Source organism: Rhinatrema bivittatum, chromosome 14 (genome assembly GCF_901001135.1).
Source record: "Rhinatrema bivittatum chromosome 14, aRhiBiv1.1, whole genome shotgun sequence".
Lineage (NCBI taxonomy): Eukaryota > Metazoa > Chordata > Amphibia > Gymnophiona > Rhinatrematidae > Rhinatrema > Rhinatrema bivittatum.
In genome coordinates, this window is record NC_042628.1 from 28736162 (window position 1) to 28759755 (window position 23594).

Below are 23594 nucleotides of genomic sequence, written 5' to 3' on the forward strand. Positions count from 1 at the left end.
TACAGTTAGAGGCAATTACAGGTGCCACATTTCCAAAATTATAACCTGCTACAGTAAGTGATTACAGTGTTCTTTTCCATTAATATCCTTAACCACCCCCTGGTATGAAAGTCATACAGCAGCCATGCTCTGGGATCCTAAAAATCATAATTTTGCTATGGCATCACAAAGTGGCTCTTTTAATATCAGAACTAATGAGTCGTCTAACTTTTCACAGCTGAACCTTGGGTTTCAATGACAATGTTCACTAACAGGTGTGGAAAAGTCATTTGTAAATTAAACTGCAGGATAACCACCTCCCATAATATCTATCAGAGGCAACACTTTGTAATGATGATGTCATGTTTTTAATAGCAGTTATTTTTCTCACTGCTAATATGTTTTCAAATATCTTCTTTTAGCGGCTTCTAATTTGTTCCTCCCTACGTCCCCTTCATTTATACTGTGACGATCTAATTTTCATCTATCCCTGAATTTACTTTCAGGTTTGTACTGTTCCATGTTGGACACATCCACGTCAACCACATAAAGTGAAATGCTGTTATAGTGAATTTTCTAAGATGAAAAGCATCTCAAGTCTAGCTTTATTGCCAAGGTTTCACAATGGACCCAGAACACCATTACTGAAGGAGATTCCAGTTCTAGGAAAGGATGTTGGTGGCATTGGTTAGTTGATGACTCCTCTTCTGTTCCATACTTTCATGCAGCCACAAAAAAAGCACATTCTGTAATTGCAATGTAGCAAAGTGAGACTGCAATAACATTTTGGGTTGGTGTGCGTTCTAGAATCCATGCATTGTTGAGCTATTCTTCTTAGAACTTGATGGAGGTAAGCAGTAAATATGCTTTCTTGTCAGTGTGTTTGTTGCATAAAAAAAAAAAGATTTTAATATGAGGGATCCACTGTATATCTGCCAAACACTGTCACCAGATTTGTGTGTATAGTGGGCGTATTATACAGATTAGCAATAGTGATATATGAAGTCATCTTAAAGCAACACAGTGGAACAATAAATCAAAACCACTCCAGACACAGTCTTTTGATACCTTTTCAGACTAAGCTTTTATTTTTAATATTACAAACCATTTTCTTTATTCACAAACCACTGTAGTGATATAAACACTAATTTCTAAAGACAGATTATACACATTTTCTGGGATTGTAGATCTGTTTTAAACTGTTTAAAAGTCACTATTTCACACATGGCATGTATACCTTCCCTCCCTCACACTCATAATTGGTAGCATCAGTAGTTAATTCATATATGTGAAGACATTCCCAATATATATATTTATATATATATATATATATCTATGTATACTTTATATTTATTAAAAAAATGTCAAAACTGTCTTACATAATTTGCCCAGACACACATTTTAAAATGACACACTGGAGTGTTATAAGACCAAATACTTTTTTTTATTGTCTCTTGGCACCCTCATCAATTTGGTAAAAGAAAACCAAATGGCCAAGGGGGCTAATGACATTATCAGACCAACAGAAACAAAACATGCTGCACAGAAACCGGTTCTCCTCAGCAGAATCAAATTAACTTGCACTCTTGACGTCAAAACAGATGTAACCCCCAAATAATTTTATTTTTAATCTGCATCATAATTTTTGAAAAAAAAATATTACTTTTTTGTTTTATGCCTCTATTTTACAGCTCACTTTATTGAGTATTATTTTTATTATTACCTTTATTTTCTACTGCAAAGAATAGTTGTGTCTTTTTGCAAATTGTGAGTCATTTATCAATGGAAATGTTGTACAGTTCAGTTTCTGCAAATTATGGATTCAATGACATTTATATTTTTCACAGATAATTTGTGTTGTCCCCCTTTTCCTTGTTTGATATAAATGCTACAGAAAGCTTTTCAAATCTTGTGAAACTTTATTGATGGTTATTGTTCAGCTGATCATACTGCATGCACATACGATGACAGAGAAAAAGCCTGATCACAAACACTTTTTTTTAAGCAGAGGATTTTTTAATATATATTTATATATATATATATAGCAAGTTGGCAGGTTTCTAGTGGTGAGTTAATAATTTACTAATGTGTCTGCCCTGGGACATACACAGTACACATGAGGATATGTTTATCATCAAAGGGAGAACCATGATGGGACAGTCTCTGGCTGTATGCCTTTTCCTTATTTATTTTCTTTAAATATATATATAAAAAAAAACAAACAAAGAAAACCCAAGAAGACCTGTGACAAACACCCCAACTTAGGTTAACTTGTAAACAAGACAAGATGGAAGGTATCTGAACATATGAGCAGACAAGTTGCAATTTTCCTATGATGCCTGCAACTGCTATCTTGGCACTTTTTTGCGGGTCACATTTGCCAAGCACCTGTGTGACCAAGATCAGCAGCCTCTGCGTTGCTATGGTCCAGAAAGTGAAGAGCCTTGCTTCTTTTGGTGGGGCTGGAGGGAAGATTGATGGTTTTAAGGTTGACAATTCGTCCAAAGTTTGGGAGAAGGGTAAAGCTGAAGGCAGGCTGTCACATATTGGAAAATTGCAGCTTGCTTACACAAGAGCCATGTTTCAAAAAGTACCAAGCAGATGAAAGTACCAATGTTATCTCTACTTCATGACTGCAATACTTGTAAAATGTTTATATAAATCTGAATATATTTATCATGTGAGTCCATAAAAATGATACATCTGTTTCTAACGGTTGGTCTACTAGGCTAAATCTAAAGCATCATAGGCTGCGTATTTCTAGAACGTAACAATTCCACTGCACAGATGTAAATTTTATACATTTTTCTTTTACTGGTACAAATAATTTTAAGTTCTTATTACTTTCTTTTTTCTTTTTGAAAAAAAAAAGAAAAAAATAGAAACAGTGTTTTATCACCTTTTTATTATTAATGTTTCCCCTCCCATAATATAAAAGTTAGCAATGATATCAATAATTTATTATACTGGAAGAAATATAAAAAGAATGCCTCGTAATGACCCAACTAGCAGTTTATTATTTTTATTTTTTGCTTTTGCAACTAGTTATGATTAAATAGCTGAATACTACCTGGTAGAATGCTCTAAAGAATAGCTATTGGACATCATTCCATCAGGTTTTATGTACAATGGGTCAGAAGAAATACCCCTAATCATAACATAACCTTTGGCTTTGAACAAACAGTGAATAATTTAAGACAGCAGACACATGGTAGTTGGTGCAGTGGTACCCTCCCCCCATTTTATTTTTTGTTTATGTCAATGATAATATTATAACCTGACCTGAGCCCATACTCCCACCCAATAAACTAAAAAATAAATGAAAATGCAGAAGAAAATGACTACTATAGTCACTTACACGCTTACAAAATGTGATAACCCCAACAGCTTAATATTCAGCATATATAATTCATTTACATGATATAGCATTCTTGATTGTGGCCCTAAAACAGTTTTTATTCATATCTAGCTGCTTTCTAGATCAACCACAAAAACTTCTACAGCCAACAATCAAACTACTGAACCTTCAGAAATTAAAGACCCACAATATTAAAATACACAGAACAAAATATCTGAGGTATAAGATAAAAAATGTAATTTTTCCTCTTTTTTAATTTATTTTTTTGATTTTTTAAATTTTTTGATTTTTTTTTTACATTTTTTAGAGTTGCTAAAATGATGCACTACTGCATGTATTGCAATACCCAGGCCTCGGAAAGCTTCTTTTTCCCCCACACTGGAAGGTTTTTATGTTTTTTTGTCATTTAGTATGGAGCAAAACGGCTGTATCCCCCTCGGTATATACTAGCCTGTAATGAAGAAAGAACGAGACCAACATCATCAGCATGGCTCCTAGTCTTGGCATCAGTCAAAGGTGCAAAAGCATTCTGAAACAAAGAAATTTGATAGATTTTATTATTATTATTATTATTATTATTATTTTTCACATATGAATTTGCAATGCTATTTCTGCAAAATATTTACCCCATGTAAAAATTCTGACTGGTAACAAAAGTTTAAAACAATCTCTCTTTCCTGATACCCCTTCTCCTCCTGTGGCTTTAGTACCATTGATTTCTGCTCAGGGACATTGTGTAAACGTAGACACAACAACATTCTTAATTCAGCAGAGATTTTGCTATGATTTTCAGAATTTTCCACATTTAACTTCCTTTTTCCTACAATTTGCTTGTTTCTTGACTTTAATTTATGCAAATGTCTCTCACTGCCAATTTTTATGCTCTAGAGCAATGGTTCCCAAACCTGTTCAGGGGGTCCCCCAGCCAGTCAGGTTTTCGGGATATCTGCACTGAATATGTATAAGATAAATTTGCATGCAATAGAGACAATGCATGCAAATCTATTTCATGCATATTCATAGCGGATATCCTGAAATCCCATCTGGCTGGGAGTCCCCCAGGGCAGGTTTTGAAATCTGTGCTCTAGAGCAATATTTCCCAAACTAGTTGGTCACCACTCACCAATATCTGTAAATATGTCTCATACATATTAATTGTGCATATCCTAAAGCTGAACAACCATTTGAGATGGCCAAGTCTCTTTACCCAACTTTAAAACACAGGAAAGCAAAGACAATCTAGAGAAATTCTGTTGATTTACACAAAATAAATCCCATCAATTATAAATAATGTTTGCCAGCAATTTCTTAGTGGATTTGCTTGACAGAATAGAATCCAAAATCTAAATGAACTTACGGCCACAATACGAGTGCCGTGTGCAATGTTCTCTTCACCACTGGGCAAACAGCAGCTCATAGATATCATGGCTCTTCCCCAGTTGCTTGTTCACGCCCCCTTCTGGGTGGGGGTAGGAATGGGAGTGAAAGACAGCAGGACATTTGGGTGCACAGGTTGCCAGGCTGTGTCATCAGCCACAGCATAGGCTGATTTCCGTAAGTGCTGTGACTGATGGAAGCATTTGGGGAGTATTGGCGTTTGCACAGTCTGCATGGCAGAGTGCCATTCTCCACCTCCCTGTGTCTCGAGCAGAGCTTCACATCCCTGTAGCCTGCAGTTTTTTTCTAGTCTAGAGTATGTTTGGTGTTGAGTTGCAGACCTGTTGCAGCATACCAACATTGGGCTGACATATAGGAAAAACACAGCTGGCAAAATATTTGTAAAATGGGAGGAGGCATGGATATAGTTGAGTAACGGCAGCTGCCTTTCGGCCTCCTTCTATAATGGATATTTGGTAGTGGCAGGGAGAGGGGTGAAGCTATTCTTGGTTTGCAAAGATGGGGATGGGACCAAGATGTTGGCAATGAATTGGGAAATTAGGTTGAGTTCAGAACCTTATTTTTTATGTTACTGTATAAATCTGTTTCATTTGTAATGGTTGAAAATACTTGAATGCTACAGCCATGGTATTCCACCATAAATGTTTTATTGGAAGGAAACTGTGTGATGTCCAATCTGTGCTTAAGGAGGGTAGGTTGAGAGAAAATTGGGAGAGCAGTTTAGGGCATCATTTGCTTGGCTGTCCATGCTGTGTTTAAATCCTTATAATACTACTTCTCACATTCTACACCTAAGTCAGAAAACATTTTGAATAGCCAACCCAAACTTATTTTGACTATCGTCATACCATTTACTAAATGACTCTACAAGATTTCAGTTTCTAAATCAAATTACACAGTTCTGTGTTTCCCATGCATAATATGTAAATATAGATATCTCAAATCTGTGATCCGAAGAGACACCATTACATTACACGGACAGTAACTGTCTGCTAGATGGCTTTTCTCCTCACTACAGACACATATGAAGATGGGTAATAGCTTATGAGCCCAAAAGCCATAGAGGTTCTCTTTTACACATTTATTTTTTCAAATTTAATACCTAGTGCCATTGTTTAATGCATTTAAGTTTGTTTTTGGTTTACCTGCTTCAATTTGGGAACACTGTTTTGTAAAGCCATTAGTCTGAATTAAAAGCTGCATTGATTTGCTGTTACCTTTGTGACTTCTATTTGAACATCTGTTTCTGGGTGTGTCCAGGTTCTAAATTTCTATTCTAAAGCATCAGGGCTTATTATATTATAGTGTATTTCATGACTGATCACATGAATGCTAAAATGATTCCAAATATGTAAATGTTGTGGCTTTCTTCTATTGCCTGCTATTCATTTGTACCTACTGATATCACAAATTGGATAGCAAGCAAAGACAGAGAGAGGAAACAAGAACCATGTTAGCCCTCCAAAATAAAATTAGGTGGCTAGAGGTGATATCTTTATAATGCTAATGACTGCTTCATAATGGAAGCTGCTGCAACAACTCACAACCTATTGGAAGAGGAAAGGACCTTTGTAATCCCAAACCTTGCATTCATTAGTCTAATAAAGGTATCTCCTCCGCATATTTCATACATTGCTTTAAAACAATTTTGCATTCATCAGTAAAGCAAAATGTTAATTCTGTGTAACAGCACTTTGAATACAACAGAAATTACACAAATTATTTATGCTAGCATAATTGCAATGGTTGTAATGTGTTTGAAATAGTGTATTGAGTGTTGAAAGTACTTTTTTAAAAGTACAGAAGGTCATCTGTAGACGGCTTTGTTAATTAGAGTTTTTCTGGTCTCTTGGTAGGCGACGTACTTGAGTGCCAACACTGCTAACCTAGCATCACTTCCACTGGATGAACATGTACAAGCAATGCTGATTGCTGACTCCTGATTTCACAGCCTATACTAAGGATGTCTTCTCTTTCTTCCAGTGCCAGTTTATTGTGTTAAACTGCTGTGGGAGAAGGAAAAGTCAGGTTTCCTGCTGACTGACAGTCAAGGCCTGGAAGAATGTATCACAAACCATTTTAGTTGAGTGCTATCCGATCCTGAGACTTTGCAAAACAAAGGCATTTATTAAGGGTTCCATACAGACATTGTATTTTGTTAGTGATAGATTTAATTATCAAAATGACTAATTATTCCATTAAGGTAAGTGTTCAGCTAGGTGATACTGGCAAAATTAGAAATATAATAACTTACATGTACTAGGCTGCCAAGGTATTAAGACATTTATCAAGTTTACTGGGAGGATTAATGTTGCATTTTAGCTGCTGTTAGCACAAGAGACAAATTCAATTAAGTAAAAGTGAGAGGTTGTCAGCTAGGCTTGGGGAATGGGGAATAAGAAGCAATATGCCAAGAGAGATTTGGATACTTACCATGGCACCAACGCCGTAGGTGGCTGCTGGAGCAAGTGTGTGGTGGTAGGGGTCTGCAGCATAAACTCGTCCGTAACTGTAAGCAAAAGAACACTAGGGGTTAATTTAAAGGGAAAAAAACCCAATCAAACAGATGTCAATTAAAACAGATTACAGACCTGCAATTAATAGTAGCAGGATGGCCAATGAATTCATTCCATTGTTATATTCTGATTGGTCATAGTATAAAATAAATTGGGTTTATAATTTAGGGATTAATATCCTTTAATAAAATTATAAACATGAGTGATACAATTGAGGAAAAATAATTAATTTACAATATTATTACCACACTTTTACTATACAATAATGCATCCAGTATACTACTGACGGATAGCGAGCTTATTCCATGCCCTAAAATGCTTCTTTTTCCCTCTTTGTTGCAAAGGTTCGTGAAAGTGAGTCTGTATGATGACTGTGTTTTATATATGTATCATACATATATAACAGCTTCCATCTGAGTACAGTAAGATTAAATCAGCTAAGAGACGGTGACTTGTAGGTGGACCCTTGGCAGTTTCCAATTCTTTCTAATAACAAAGCAGTTCTATATAATTTATGCCATGTCCACTGTGGTACCCACAAAGAATCTTGAAATTAGAGAATTGGGATGTGCATTCAATTTCAGCAGAAAGCAAAATTGTAAAGGAGAACCCAGTGAAATTCAGCGGGCTTGCTTTTCATTTAGGAATGGTACCCCACCACTGCCAAACCCTTCACTCCCGGCGTACAGAAATAAAATACATGGAATTCCCCTCCCCATAATGGCACTAGGTATTCAATTTGTTCTGATTTAACTCAACCCCCCATACATGAGATTCCAGTAGTCCAAATGGGACAGGAGAGATCCTTGGTCATCTCTGACCCACCAGGTCCCATTATGAAAATGGCAGGGAGCGATAATGAGGCCCAGCGCCATTTTGTTGTATAGCCGTACAGCATAGATCCGTTAAACAAAATGGTGGCAACCTGAGGCCCAGCTAGTGTCATTTTCAAATTGGAAGCCAGCGGGGCAGGAATGATGGGATTGTTCCTGCCCCACTTGGATTACTGGAATCTTGTGGATGGGGTAAGCTATATCAGAGGGGGTAGGGGGGAATTCCACTTTATAATTTCTGCATCTGTAGGGGGGGCGGAGTTGGCAGAGGCAGAAGAAGTTTAATTTCTAGTTGAGGAAGGGATGTTGGCTGGGGGAGGGGGAATGCCCCCTTTTTTTCTTTATTTTTTTTCTGCTTTTTTTCCTTTGACATTTATTTCATTTGAAAACATGAAATGAACCAAGATAAACATCAAATAAAATGAAAACTGAATTTAAAAAGACTACATAAAAAAAATTATATATATTTTTTTTTACTGTGCACATCCCTACAAGAGATATGCACAATCTTTAACATACACATTAAGCTAGGCAAACTAATAGTCTCTATAAGTGTTCAGGTTTTACCCAGATTAGCTCCGAAAGTGTTGTCAAAGTTTTCATAGAGAATCTGGGGAAAATCCACACATTTTCTGAAGTAACAAGCAGATGTGAAAATACTTTCAGCTTTATTGAACTTGTTTGCAATTTCAGACCTAGAATCATCAATTTGCTATAAACACAACAAAAATAGCACCTGCGATAAAAAAAAAACTAAAAGGGGGCATGGTTAGGCTAATTTTTTCCTGATATTGCATCACATGATACCATTATTGCACTGCATTTTATTTTCACATTGAGTAATTTACAGCAGTGGTGTAGGCTTTTATCACAAATGGTGGGAGAGAGAGCGAGCGAGCGAGCGAGAGAGAGAGAGAGAGAGAGACTCACAAAAAAGTTTACTATTTATACCACTGTAAGAGGGGGCACTAGTAACTCGGGGTGAGGTGGGTTTTGGGTGGCAGCTTTACATGCACAGTCATACATACGAACAGCTCATTAGTAAAGATTTAATGTGATTTGGAGTGATGAAAGGTGAAAGAAGAGTAGATTTGTACCATTTCCTCTCTACTTTGCTTGATTGCAGCTAGGTAGAGTGCATCAAGCTAGGTAGAGAGAAAATGGTATAAGTCTACTAATCTACTCTTCTTTTACCTTTCATCACTCCAAATCACATTAAATCTTCATTGATGGTAACTGTGCTATTTGTATGTATGACTGTGCACGTAAAACTGCCCCCTAAACCCACCTCATCCCACAAACCTCACCCCAAATTCATAGTGCCCCCTCATACTGTGGTATAAAAAGTTCAAATATAAGTGAGTCTCCACTAATTTTAAATTTGCATATGCATTTCACGATGCGGTATTTATTGTGTGCTTTATGGCGGGAATTAGGGCCCTAACGTGCACGATAATGCCCTAATGTATTCTGATTAATGGCCATGTTGTTTTACAAAGTTCTCACCTCTCTAGCCTCCACCCAGACATATTATTATAAAAGACATGCTGTTAAACATTAGTTTCATGTTATGCCTTACAACAAGGGCCCAATATTCAGTAAAGTCGGTGGGTGGACAAGTTACGTAACTAAAGTTGGCTGGATAACGTGTCCTGGATATTCAGCAGGATAAATGCCCCACTGAATATACTCTCATAAATTTATTTGGCTCCATGAAGCTGGCTAACTTTAAAAACCTAACTGGCAATATCTGAATATAAACAGTAAGATTTAAAAGTCATCCGGCAACGTGTGTGGCCGGATAACTTGCCACTTAACTGGATATGATGAAAAGAAATCCGGTGAAGTGGCAAGTTAGATCAGGAGAAGCAAAAATAAAAACTCGGGGGCCTTCAAGCCAGATCCTCAAGCCCGCCACCCCTATCCATTAAAAGATAAGGGTGGGTCTTGCGTCCAAGTCACCGAAACTCACCAAATTAAAAAAAAAAAAAATAGTAGCAGCTACAGCCCATGGGCCGTCCTCCCTTCCCTGTTAAGTTAAAAAAAAAAAAAAAAAGGCTCCCTCTTGATCTCCTCCTTACTCTACACCCACTTGTAACCCTCCCTTCTAGATTCCCCCCCCCCCTAGATCTGTCAAACCCCAGCCAGGAGCAAAGTATTGCCTTACCCACTCCGGGCCCTTCCAGCGTTTCTCTGACAGCAGCAATGCCGGAAGTGCAGGCCTTCGACCAGTGTTGCTGCTCTCAGGTCAATGCTGAAAGCTCCTAGGAGTGGGTAAGGCAATACCTCACTCTCAACTGGGGTTTGACAGACTCAGGCTGGGGGGGGGGGGGGGGGAGAGAGAGAGTCTGCCAGGGGAAGATTGCAAAGAGGTTGCAGGTGGGTGGAGTGTGGAGAGCGGAGCAAGAGCAAGTCAGATTATGCTGAATAAAATGGAGGCAGCCTCAGGGCTCTTTTTTTTTTTTTTTTAAGTGGGTTTCAGTGGGGAGGGAGGAGGGGACTTCGGCGCTAGACCCACACTTTTGTTTCAGTGTTTTGGGGTGGGGGAGGGGGGGGACACAAGGATCAGGAGTGAAGGACCCGGTGTCGTTTTGTCTTTGCTGCCCCTGTGCTGCCACGTAACCACATTTCTTTTCAGTGCATCCGGTTACGTGGCAAGTTGTTTGGCCACAGGTGAGGCAGGCCTAACGTTATCTGGCTAACGTAACTGAACGCAGCTGAAAATTGGCTTAGGGCAGCCAGATAACTTTACTCCACCTTGGAACCCCCCTCTGAACGCCTCTTTTTTATCCAGCTAAATTTTACCTCTTTACCCTGGGACTTTGGCGCACATTTTTAAAAATGGACTTATGCACAGCTGGTTAGGAACTCGGTGGTCATTATGGAATCTGATTTATTGTTATGGGCCCAGGTGAAGGCTATAGTAAAAGCAGCATTATATACATTACAAATGTTACGTCATTGAAAATCCCTGCTTACACATTTATTTTTTCATGCAGTGCTTTAGGCCTTGAAATTGGCAGGCATGGATTACAATAATTACTGTACCTTGGGTTGCCAGCTAATGTCTTAAAGGCATTACAGATTGTTTAAAATTCTCAAGTAGGGATGTGCAGGAGAAAAAAAATTAGTTTTTGGTTCATTTTTGGGAGTTTTTTTCACCACGAATTTCGTTTTGTAGATTGTTTAAATTCGTTTTCATTCCTGGGGAAAAAATAAAAACAGCCAAAAACCAAAAATGAGGCCCCCCCCGCCTGCCCAAAGAAAATGCTGGGGCTGGGATCTCCCTGGCCCCCACTTACCTGGTCCAGTGGAGATCTGCCAGCTTCAGCCTAAGCCCAGGCCAAAGCCTTGGCCTTGTGTAGGCCGAGGGTGCAGTAGGTTGTGGCTTCAGCCTGACCCGGAGGCTGGGTCCCAATGACAAGGCCTCGGCCCAGACCCAGGCCCGATGCCATGACCTGACTCAGAGGCCAGTTCCCAATGCTGGGGCCCAGTACCTGGCCTGCAGCCACAACCTAGCCCAGACCCAGGCCAAGTACCAATGCATGGGCCTCACTGGGGTCATGCCAGAGTTAATTATCTCCGATGTATTCACCCCAGTGGACAGTACCGTTTTGATGTACGGCAACGTGTATAATGGGCCTCAGAGCCCAGGTCAGGTCTGGGTCTGACCCTGGGCCAAGGCCCAGACATTGGAATGGCCTCCTGGCTGAGACCCTGTTATCAAGCCTGGATCCAGACTTAGGCCCTGGTGTTGGGTTATGGCATCGAGCCTGGTCTGGACCGAGACCTCAGTGTCGGGACTCAGCAACCAGGTCAGGTGGAGTCGTGGCATTGGGCCTGGATCTGGGCCTCAGCCTAGGCCAGGGCCCTGGCATCAGGACCTGGCCTCTGGTTCGGATCACAGTTTTGGGCCTGAGTCCTGGCTGAGGCCCTGGTGTTGGGACCCGGCCTCTGGGTCAGGTCGCGACATCGGGCCTGGGTCTGTGCCCTGGCCTAGGCCCCAGTGTCAGGACCCAACCTTTGGGTTGGGTCTCGGCATCAGGCCTGGGTCCTTGCCTAGGCCCCAGCATCAGGAGCTGGCCTTCATCGGATACATGACAGATAAGGTAAGTTTTTTTGTTGATGTTTAATTTTCGGAGGTCTTGGCCAAGAACCAGGCATCGCACTTGGGCCCAGGCTATGGCCTCTGTTTTGGACTTCAGACTATAGCCTAGATGAGGCCCCTTTTTTGGCTTAGACCTAGGCCCGAATCATTAGTTTAAAACAAAACAAATGAATAAGATTAATTTCATTCAGGGCCCCTGATTTGTTTCATTGCCCCTCTGAATGAAACAAATTAGTTTTATTTTTCGCATTTTGCAGTTTTGTTTTAAATGAATGCATATCCCTAAAATTCTGCGGCACATGTTCTCTTTGAAACCAAGCACAGTGAACATATAACATCTGTTCTTGCCTTCCTCCACTGGTTATTAATCCAGTGGCCTAGTTAGTGTGTAAACTATTTTCCCTTGGATATATGCAATGCTGTGTATTTTTACTCCACCTTGCACATAATGTCTTGTTAGATGTTTCATCTGCACTATTAGCTCACCTTGAAACAAGGGAGAAGGCTTTTTTGATTATAGGCCCCATATCCTGAAACTTGCTTCCTGATCGCTTACAGCAGGAAGTTTGTACCCAACTATTTAAAAAGCAGTTGAAAATATATTTATTTCAACAAGCCTTTGGGGCTAGCAACCAGCTAGTAAGGCACTTCTGGTCTTTTTCAATGGACTGCAATTAATATCTATTTTGCAGGAGTTTTAATATACTGTTCACATGCTGTGTCTGTTAGAATGGTATAAATTTAGTGATGACTCATCTTTGATTTATCATTTTCTCATTATAGTTTGTATGTGGCTGGTTATATTTTAATGATGTTGTGCCTGATATTCAGTGCTGGCTATTTAAGTGACTTAACCGGATACGACTAATCCGACTAAGTTAGGATGTATGCTCAGCGGCATGGCAAAACCACTGTACACGCGCGTATATGTGTGCATTTTGCTGGATAAGTCTACCCGGCTGAGTTTAGACCTACTCTAGGGGTGCCTAAACTTAGAAATAAACTCATGTGGGTAACTCCAAATATCGGTAGTTAGTATACAGCTAACTGGCTGCACCCTCAATCTGCCCAGTACACACCTATTTTTTTGTGCATGTAACTTTTAGCCATATAAGGGACTTCTACAGTTAAGCGGTGGCCACTGAATGTAGGCACATATTCAGCGACTGCTACTTAGCTGGAGAAGTCCTGCTTATCTGGCAACATGGCACTGAACGTGCTTTGAATATTGGACCCTTTATGTTTTTTATACATGTTTTTTTCCAATTGTACCCTGCCATGGACTGTAGATATGTGTAGGCAATACATTTTCTTAAACAAAAATAAATAAAAATTAAAAAGAAAACATAAGTCTACCATGAGTTAGCATAAAAGTCCACATGCCATCAGGTTAGGTATATTCTTTTACACACATACCCATCAAAACTATTTACAAGGAGCCACTAATTTTGCATAAAAAGAAGTTTTATGCATATAAGTGCCTTTACAGATTACTACCCAAAAGTTTGCATGTAAATTTACCCTTACATGTTGTACTCTGCAAAAATCAGGTGTAGCTTTGTGCGGATGAGTTTGTCCATGTTATTTCCCATGATTTTCAAAGCGAACTGATGTGCAATAATACTTTTTGCTTTGAAAACTGCTGTAACTTATGCATGCAGCTGCCACAAAAGTTACGGACATTGTTACAGAATTACCCTTCCCTATGGATTTCATTTGCATTTGAATGAGCCCTGCTTGAGAACCTGAACAGTCAGAAAACCCATGGCTGCCTGAAACTTCCTTGGAGGAAGAAGTTATCTGCCAAAACCATCTGAACAAAATCAGCTTTTCTTAATCATAAATGAAATGTGCTGTCCTATATTCCACTGCCTCACATTCTTTACCATGAAGTCAAGCAGTTAAGCTGGAAAAGACATTCCCAATGGCAAGAGAGGGGAGAAAGAGGAACAAACTCTCATATATGAACTGGGAAAAATGCATTGATATTTCTCTGGGTGGAAGAACCTTTTATTCTCCTCAGGGTGACCTCTACCTTCAGAATATGATGGTTTTATTATGATTAATACATTTCATTTCCACAGAGGAAAAATGAACAGTGTCAGCTCAAACTTAAAGCACGCAGGCTTCTTTTTAAATGGTAATTAAAAAAAAAAAACACGCCCGTGCCCCACACAGAAACGTAGGCGCTCACAAAATTATTATAGTGAAATTCACATTGCAATCTCCTAACCTGGGAAGCATTTCAGCCGCGTCTGACTGAAGACAAATATACTGAAACCAGTGCAGATTCTGAGCAAACCATTGCTTTCAGCCAGTAAAGCAGCTTACAATATATCATCATTTTTTCCTGTAAGCTTTCTGCTCTATAAGCTTTCTGCTCAGAGGAAGGAATGATAGACATAGTTTAATGATGTTAGTTTGCCACTCTGTCTATAATTAGACAAGAAACTATGGGACATTGAGCTCTTCAATATGCAAAAGAAATTGTAATATACAACGCCAAAGTAAAACAGCCATAGCACAGAGAAGTAATCTTGCACCAAAGTTATCATTTCTTGGCCTTGTTTAAAAAAATCACCAAATCATTTCTTGGCCTTTTGACTCATATCATGTGTTAGGGCTGAGCTACGAGCTGAGGAAGGCCTTCCAAATGAGACAGAGGACCAGGACTATATGGGGGGAGAGGTGACAAAGGGGGGGCTGCAAACTGGTCTGGTTTTCAGGATATTGCAAAAGAATATACATGAGATGTATGCGCATTCAGTGGAGGCAGAGCTCACAAATATATCTCATGCATATTCATTAGGGATATCTTGGGGATTAACATCCTATATCAGGGGCATCAAACAGATATAGGACACAATAGCATTATTTTCATTGTCAAAGTAGGAGGATTAAATGTCTTCTTAAAGAAATGTTATTCAAGATTGTGATTTTTCAGTGACACCCTAATAAGTGAATGTTAGGGATGTGAATCGTTTTAGGACGATTAAAATTATCGTCCGATAATTTTAATATCGTCTTAAACCGTTATGGAACACAATACAATACAGATTCTAACGATTTATCGTTATAAATCGTTAGAATCGTGAGCCGGCACACTAAAACCCCCTAAAACCCACCCCCGACCCTTTAAATTAAATCCCCCACCCTCCCGAACCCCCCCCCAAATAACTTAAATAACCTGCGGGTCCAGCGGCGGTCCGGAACGGCAGCGGTCCGGAACGGGCTCCTGCTCCTGAATCTTGTCGTCTTCAGCCGGCGCCATTTTCCAAAATGGCGCCGAAAAATGGCGGCGGCCATAGACGAAAAAGATTGGATGGCAGGAGGTCCTTCCGGACCCCCGCTGGACTTTTGGCAAGTCTCGTGGGGGTCAGGAGGCCCCCCACAAGCTGGCCAAAAGTTCCTGGAGGTCCAGCGGGGGTCAGGGAGCGATTTCCCGCCGCGAATCGTTTTCGTACGGAAAATGGCGCCGGCAGGAGATCGACTGCAGGAGGTCGTTCAGCGAGGGTTCCGGCGCCTCGCTGAACGACCTCCTGCAGTCGATCTCCTGCCGGCGCCATTTTCCGTACGAAAACGATTCGCGGCGGGAAATCGCTCCCTGACCCCCGCTGGACCTCCAGGAACTTTTGGCCAGCTTGTGGGGGGCCTCCTGACCCCCACGAGACTTGCCAAAAGTCCAGCGGGGGTCCGGAAGGACCTCCTGCCGTCCAATCTTTTTCGTCTATGGCCGCCGCCATTTTTCGGCGCCATTTTGGAAAATGGCGCCGGCTGAAGACGACAAGATTCAGGAGCAGGAGCCCGTTCCGGACCGCTGCCGTTCCGGACCGCCGCTGGACCCGCAGGTTATTTAAGTTATTTGGGGGGGGGGTTCGGGAGGGTGGGGGATTTAATTTAAAGGGTCGGGGGTGGGTTTGAGGGGGTTTTAATGTGCCGGTTTTTCGATTTTTTCGATTTTTAACGATTTTTCACGATATTTTACCCCCCCAAACGGCAACAATACGATTCCCTCCCCCTCCCAGCCGAAATCGATCGTTAAGACGATCGAGGACACGATTCACATCCCTAGTGAATGTATCTTTGGCTATACAACTTGTATTTGTTACTTGAAGTAGTGCTGTTACCTCTAAAAGATTATCAGATGATCAGTTCTTACTGTCATATCATCCATATTTCATTCACATATAGTTCTGATATTAGAAATTTAGGGACAGATTTATTCAATAAGAGCATAAGAATATAACATATACCATACTGGGTCAGAGCAAAGGTCCATCAAGCCCAGTATCCAGTTTCCAACAGTGGCCAATCCAAGTCACAAGTACCTGGCAAGTACCCAAACATTAGACATTACCATCATAGCAGTTTATGCATTTATCCTCTAGGAACTTATCCAAACCTTTTTTAAACCCAGTTTCACCAACTGCTGTAAACACATCCTCTAGCAATGAATTCCAGAGCTTAACTATGCACTGTGTGAAAAAGAATTGTCTTTGATTTCTTTTAAAAGAGCTACTTGCTAACTTCATGGAGTGTCTCCTGGTCCTTCTATTATCTGAGAGAGTAAATAGGTGATTTACATTAACTTGTTCAAGTCCTTTCATGATTTTGTAGACTTCTATCATCCCCCCCCCCCTCCCCAGTCATCTCTTCTCCAAACTGAACAGCCTAACTTCTTTAGGCTTTCCTCATAGGGCAGCCGTCACATGCCCCTTATTTTGGTCGCCCTTCTCTGCACTTTCTCCAGTGCAACTATATCCTTTTACTTACATATTATTGATTAACAGCATAGTAAGCACTAACAATATGTACCAATATTTTTACATGCATTTTTTTTTAAAAGCTCTTCCTCTTTTTGAGCTTTGGGACCTTGATATGACCCTACTGCATGAATAAAAAGAATAGAACATTTCATATAAAACTACTGATCTGTATGGAAAATAAGGTAATCAAACACTTTAACATTGAAGGGATTGCAAATAATCCCAGAGGTTTAAGTGCACTGCTTGTGCTTCGTCCTTACTGAGTCAAACCAAGGTCTATCAAGCCCAGCATCCTGTCTCTGACAGTGGCCAGTCCCAGTTGCAAGTACCCAGCAAAACCCAAAAAGTAGATTTATCTTCTATTACTCACTCCCACAGACAGTGATAAGCTTTCTTTTGTCTGTTTTATGCACTTTTTCTCCAGGAACTTCTCCAGACCTCTTTTAAATCCCTCTATGCTAATCACCCTGACCATGTCCTCTAGCAACAGATTCCACAGCTTCATAGGGAACTGAGTGAAAAAAATTACTTCCTACAAATTGTTTTAAATCTGCTGGATGTTAATTTCATGGAGTATCCCCTTGTTTTAGTATTTTTTGAAAGGGTAAATAACTGTCCTATTTTTACAAGTATTTGCTTGTAGTATTTGACAATATTTACCAATTCCACCCTGCCAGTGATTTTATAAACAACTATCTTGTCCCTTCTCAGCCATCTCATTTCCAAGATGACGAGCTCTATCCTACATAGTCTCTCAGTATAAGGGAGCCATTCTATTCCTTTCATCAATTCCGTTGTCCTCCTCTGCACCTTTTCTAGTTCCACTATGTTGATTTTGAGATGAGGTGATAAGATCTGCTCACAACACTCAAGGTATGGCCACACCATGGATCTATATTCCTTTCCGATGTAATCCCTTGACTGACACAAGTGCCCCTCACTGTCTCTGAGGACTGGAAGGAAGCTTGCCTTTCCCTTTTGCCCCAAGCCTTTCTGAGCTCATTGGGTAGGAGATAGGGATGTGCATTCATTTTAAATGAATGCGCAATCCACAACGTATAGGTCCCTATTTGTCGCATTTGTGCCATCTTGTGCTCCTACCATGTGACAGGGGCCAATCAATGGAACCGGTAGCCCCTGTGACATAGTAAGGGCAAAGGCTATTGGCGCCATTTTGAATACCGGAAGCCAAAGGCCCGAGTGCAAGAGATCCCTCCAGGACCCCTGCTGGACCACCAGGGACTTTTGGCAAGTCTTGGGGGAGTCAGAGGTTGGGGGGTTGTAGTTAATTAAATTTAAAGGGTTGGAATGGGTTTTTTTTTTAACTTTAATGGGAAACGAATACCATACATGACTAATAGACTAATCGGGGTCCCCCGAAAACGGATGTAACGGATTTGGGTCCCAACGAATACGAACGTACCCGTCCCTGCTGCACATCCCTAGTAGAAGACATGAAAACAACTAATGGCTTCTCCATTAATTTTTAAGAGAAAGGAATGCTGAATGATGTATTACAGTTCTTTTCATCTGGTCCTACAGATGACTTGTTTACAATTTCTAAAAGTATGCTCAATGCTGCTAACAGCTTGTGGGGCCTAGGGATGCCAGTCTAGGGAGGCAGCCCAATAGAATGACCTCCACTTATCCCACATGGGGCTTCCAGTAATTCCCATTTATCCCAGGCTTTCAGTTACCTCCTCTTACAGCAGCCATTCCCACCCCTCACGCCTGCTTGCACACCTTGCCTTCCTTTTCCTTCCAAAGAAACAGCTGAGCAGCCCTAGTACTCCTGCTACCAGCAGCATTAGTCAGTGAGTGAGCTGGGGTCTGCCCATGGGCTTCTCCTTCTCTCATGGGCTTCTTGCTTGGACAGGACACTCGTACGAGGAGGAGGAGGACCACTCAACCCCACTTTCACTCACTGACTCCGTTTAACTTTATTCCGGAAGGTAGCCTATTTTCACTGTCACCACTGACAAAGAAAATTTCTAATAATGACTTAGCTGCATTTTTCACGTCTTTAACTTGGCTTTTTTTTTTTTTTTAATTGTTTGGCCTGGCAGTTTTCTCCTGCTCCTCTGGGTTTCTAGCTTCAAAGCAACTGACCTCTGTGGGCTTTGCCACCATGAGCCTTCATTTACAGCTACTGAGGTTTCTTTATTCCCCAATTCTGTCCCTGCTTTCACCTCAAATAGACCTAAGGGATTACAGCAGCAAACCCTGGCTGAGGATCACGCAAAAGAGCTCCTTCCAGATCCCTACAGTTGTGGGCCCTAAGACCTGCCATTTGGTGTCCCTTCCCCTTAGGGGATTAGAATATTGACTTTGTATTATCCCCCTGGCCTAGGAGATGGAAGGCATGAGCTGGAAACAGAGCCCAGCACCACCACTGAGCTAATCTTTTCCAAATTAAAATTACAATGCTTAAAAGTATTTTGACTTTTAAAACATATTATCAGCACCTTAAAGTTTAGGCATGAGAGAAAGTTTTGACTTTGGAAAATAAATAAATGATGAATTCCCTATTTATATTGCACACAGTGCATACATTATCTTAACGACTTCCCGTGAGTTCGTAAATATAACTGGGCACTCCAGAAATGAATAACCCTGGAATGATATTCCAACAACTGGTGGGTTGCAAGAATAACAAAAGGTTATTATAATGACAATAAAAAATGGAAATAATATTACAAAGTAGCTTGGTATTGAGTTATTATAGGGATGATTAATTTTCCCATTACCGAACTGTTTTTCAGTAACCCAACAATAAATGTAGATTGTGAAGTATTACCATAAAGTTAGAATATGGCTTAGAAGACATTACAATGCTACAGTAAGCTGTTTAAGCAATGTTAACTAATGGAGATGTACAAACTTCTTCAACAGAGGTTTGCCAAACCATTTGAAAGACCTGCAAAAGGTTTGAAGTCTTGTGGAAGTGATTAAAAAAAAAAGGAAAAGGTTCGGAGTTGCGTGGAATTTGTGTAACAAACCTTTCTGAAGGAATTGTTTTTGTCTCTGTTTTGAAATTTTTAATAAACTGAAGTGGATTTAAATCATTAAGAAAGGAATTAAGACTTTTCTGAAACTTTTATTACATGCCGTGTCAGAGAATGAAGCAACGATAAATAATAATATAAACAGAAACAGATGAATTTTCAAAGGAGTTAGGCATGTGAATGTATCATGCAATCATAGCAATTTTCAAAAGCCATCCATCTGCGTTAAGTGCACTTAAAGGCCAATTTTAAAAGCTGGATGCGCACTAGAATCGGGAAATGGGCACCCATCCAGCACATGAGCATGTCCACCCGATTTTATAAACCGCCCATATGCGTACACTGGTAGTAATGCATGAATATCTCACACGGGGGAAAAAGGGGCAGAATGTGGGCAGGGCAGGAGCATTTCAAGGTGGGGCCAAGAAACGTGCACACAAGTAGCTACCTGCCTGGGCGCATGGCCAGGTACAGTACAGCACATAGTTACTTCCACTATGGATGAGGTGTAAGTCTTAATAAAACAGTTTCTAGACATCTATGAAGGGTTGGAGGGGCCTGGGTTAAATAGGGGGGGGGGGGGGTGAGTTCAGGCTAAAAAACTAGAAAGGTTTGGAGGAGCTCGCTCTAGACTGGGCAAACTGGTGGACAAACTGCTGAAAATGGTCATGGGCTGGATGTGTGTCTGTTACAAAATTCCCTCATTTGCACAAACAATCTTAAAATTAGCCGCAAACACACACAGGGGCAATTTTATAACAGGCATGTGTATGTGCACGCAGGATATAAAATTGCTATGTAGCTGGCCGCACACACATATACAGATGTATATGTGCGCCTGCACACCTGTTTTGAAAGTTAGCGTCCCTATGTGTGAAAAACCTATTGATAATTCTATGGCATATATTCTAGCAATTTTCAGAAGCCCACTTACACAGGTAAAGTATATTTACCTATGTACAAACCAGTTTTAATATGTGTACATTTTTATGAATATCGGGTCCAATCAGCATTTCCAATTTCATCAGCAAATGAATAGAAAATAATACAATATCTAAAATTCACATTCCATTATTTTTTTATTTGTGTATTTATTCATTAAAAAACTTGTTAGTATAGGCACATTTTACATGCCTATGGCGTGGAGCAGCATGGCGGCCTGAGAACCAGGGAACCAGGGGGGGTCACTTCACTCTCCATTGCTTCAGGAACAACTTGGGTTGTAAGCTCTCTTGGGCAGGGAAATAACTACAGTACCTGAATTGTAACTTACCCGCCCTCCTCCACATTAAACTCAGACAACAAGCCAGGCAGAGAATATGAATCAAAGGCCCTGTGAAATAGCCAGGATAGTTTTCAAAACTGAGGGTCATCCTCTACTAGCTGAAGCTCAGGCGGAATTTGGTTGCACAAAAAAAAAAAAAAAGCTGTCTTGCGGGAGGCAACTAATTTCAGCTCTTTTGGCCCCTGAATACCGGCTGAGGTCAGAACATGCTGAAGACCACACAGAATCAATCAGTTTCTAAGGTAATCTTAGCCAGAGTCATAACATCTTATATGTCAGAGAGAGGATTTTAAAATTTATTTGTCTATGTACAGGGAGCCAACATGATGACTGCATATGATGTATCATGAGGTCACAAGGACTACAGTCAACCAGAAGACTGAGTGAGGCATTTTCAAGCAATTGAAAATGACTCCGGTCTTTATTAGGGTGGCCCACAAATAAGGAATAAAAATAATCTAATTGCGATGCTACAGCAGCATGGTCAGATCTTTCTTACTAAACCATAGCTTAATTCTATGAATCAGCTATAGATGGAAAAAAAAACAAACCCTTGAAATATGAGAATACAGGTTTAAAATTGTCTTCATATATGCCCCTTGGTTGAGCACTTGTTTTTTTTTAATTTGCAGGACAGTCCCATTCAGTGACAACTAGAACATGGCATCAAATTTGAACAAATGTGGCAGATGTACTTTGAATTATTTTGGAGTAGAGGAATAGCCTAATGGTTAGAGCAGCAGAATATAAACCATGGAAACTAGGATTCAAATCCCATTCACAGTCCTTATGACTTTGGGCAAGTCACGTCATACCTCCATTGCCTCAGCTACAAACTTAAAGGGAATTTTAAAAGTCCGACGTACGCCGAAATTAATGGGATGTATGAATATTTTTGGCTCGCACACGCCGGGCGGATTTTAAAAGCCGCCCGGATACGCACATAAATGCCACTGAATGTACACATGGGAACGTCACAAAAAAACGGGGGGATAATTGTGGGGAGCAAGGGGATTTCTTACAAATTTTCTCTGGCAAAAGTCTAACAAATTTCCTGGTAGTTGTAAGGAAAATCTCTGTTGAACTTGATCCACTCTGAAATTCACCGGGCTTGAGTTTGACCTTCAGTTGTTCACACATCCCTAACTAATCAACCAAAAGGTCAGCTTTTGGCATATAGCACATTACTCCCTTTTAAAGGTAAAATCAATTTAAAACACAGTTTGTCTCTTCCATAATTTTGAGGGCACCTTCCTTATGGTCTAAGGTAGTATTCTCAGTACCCTTCTAACCTACAACTGTAGCCCAGTACTGAGACTCTTGGAGCCTGCATGAGATTTTCTAGCTGAAGGAGAGAGCACTGGCAGCACAGAGGACCCTCTGAGATCCTGTTGTAAACCAGCCCCACAGCTCTCAAGCAAATGCATTTGTTTTCATTCGCTAATGGTGACTTCTAGGAGAGTTGTGCACTGCAATTTATGTACTATTTCTGCCTGGATTAGATCCTTTAAAAATCTTTGAATCTGTGTTCAACAGACAGTAAGCAAAATCTTCCTTTAAAATAGCTTTCAGGGTAGGATGTGCTTCTAGTATTTAATGAATTTTATATACATCTACAGCATAAAAGGACTGGGTCAACCCTCAACACAAAAGGGTTATAATTTTCATAACAAGTTATAGGATTAAGTTGCCAAAATTATCTAACAGTTGCTGGCTTAAAAGACAAATGCTTGTAGACAGAATAATAGCATATGAAATATTTATTTCTTCATTTTGTCACAGTGTACAGTGAATTGGACTAATTATATACTTTTATGCATTGGTTCAAATGTTTAACAAAATCTCAGTATTGTCGTCACTGTATCCGACCGCTGCATTACCATTCACACATTTTTCATAAAGGCAGTGTTATTTTGACAATGGAATGCACTTTGTTTATACTGTAGTGAAAACTAGGGGCAACTATTGTTTGATGCTAAAATATCTTATATATAGATGCATAGTCTACTCACTCTGCCTGCCGTCTATCACAACTCTTACTGAATAACTGAATGTTTCAACAATTCTGATGACACTAAGATCCAGTTGATGATAGACGGTATTGCAGTTCAAAAATGATTAAAAATTAGAATTTAATAATGAATTGAAAAGGCTGTTTTCTGTTATTGACAGGCCTCCCCAAGAATGGTTTATTTTGCTATGTACACTGCCCTTATTCTGATGCTAAGAGTGCTTGAATTTGACTTAAGGCATTAATATTTCAGCTGTGTTATGTACAATCACAGACTTTTAGAACATCTAAAAGTCAATGGGTTGTGGGAATCTCACTCTTCATCTAATAAAGTC

The 23594-nt window shown here is 40.2% G+C and overlaps 1 protein-coding gene across 13 annotated transcripts in view; it reads right to left on the reverse strand.

Annotated features, from left to right (window-relative positions):
* Positions 1–3548: 3548 nt before the first annotated feature.
* Positions 3549–23594, reverse strand: part of RBFOX1 (RNA binding fox-1 homolog 1) — a 499409-nt gene continuing 479363 nt past the window's right edge. For 10 of the 13 annotated variants that reach the window (XM_029577010.1, XM_029577015.1, XM_029577008.1 and 7 more), the window contains 2 exons: positions 7169–7244; positions 3729–3866 (listed from right to left, as the gene is read on the reverse strand). In XM_029577010.1, the coding sequence (XP_029432870.1) occupies position 3866; positions 7169–7244 (77 nt within the window). In that variant the 3' untranslated portion in view covers positions 3729–3865. Of the gene's footprint in view, positions 3867–7168; positions 7245–23594 lie in introns of all 13 variants that reach the window. The other 3 variants (XM_029577019.1, XM_029577016.1, XM_029577009.1) reach the window with 1 other exon arrangement.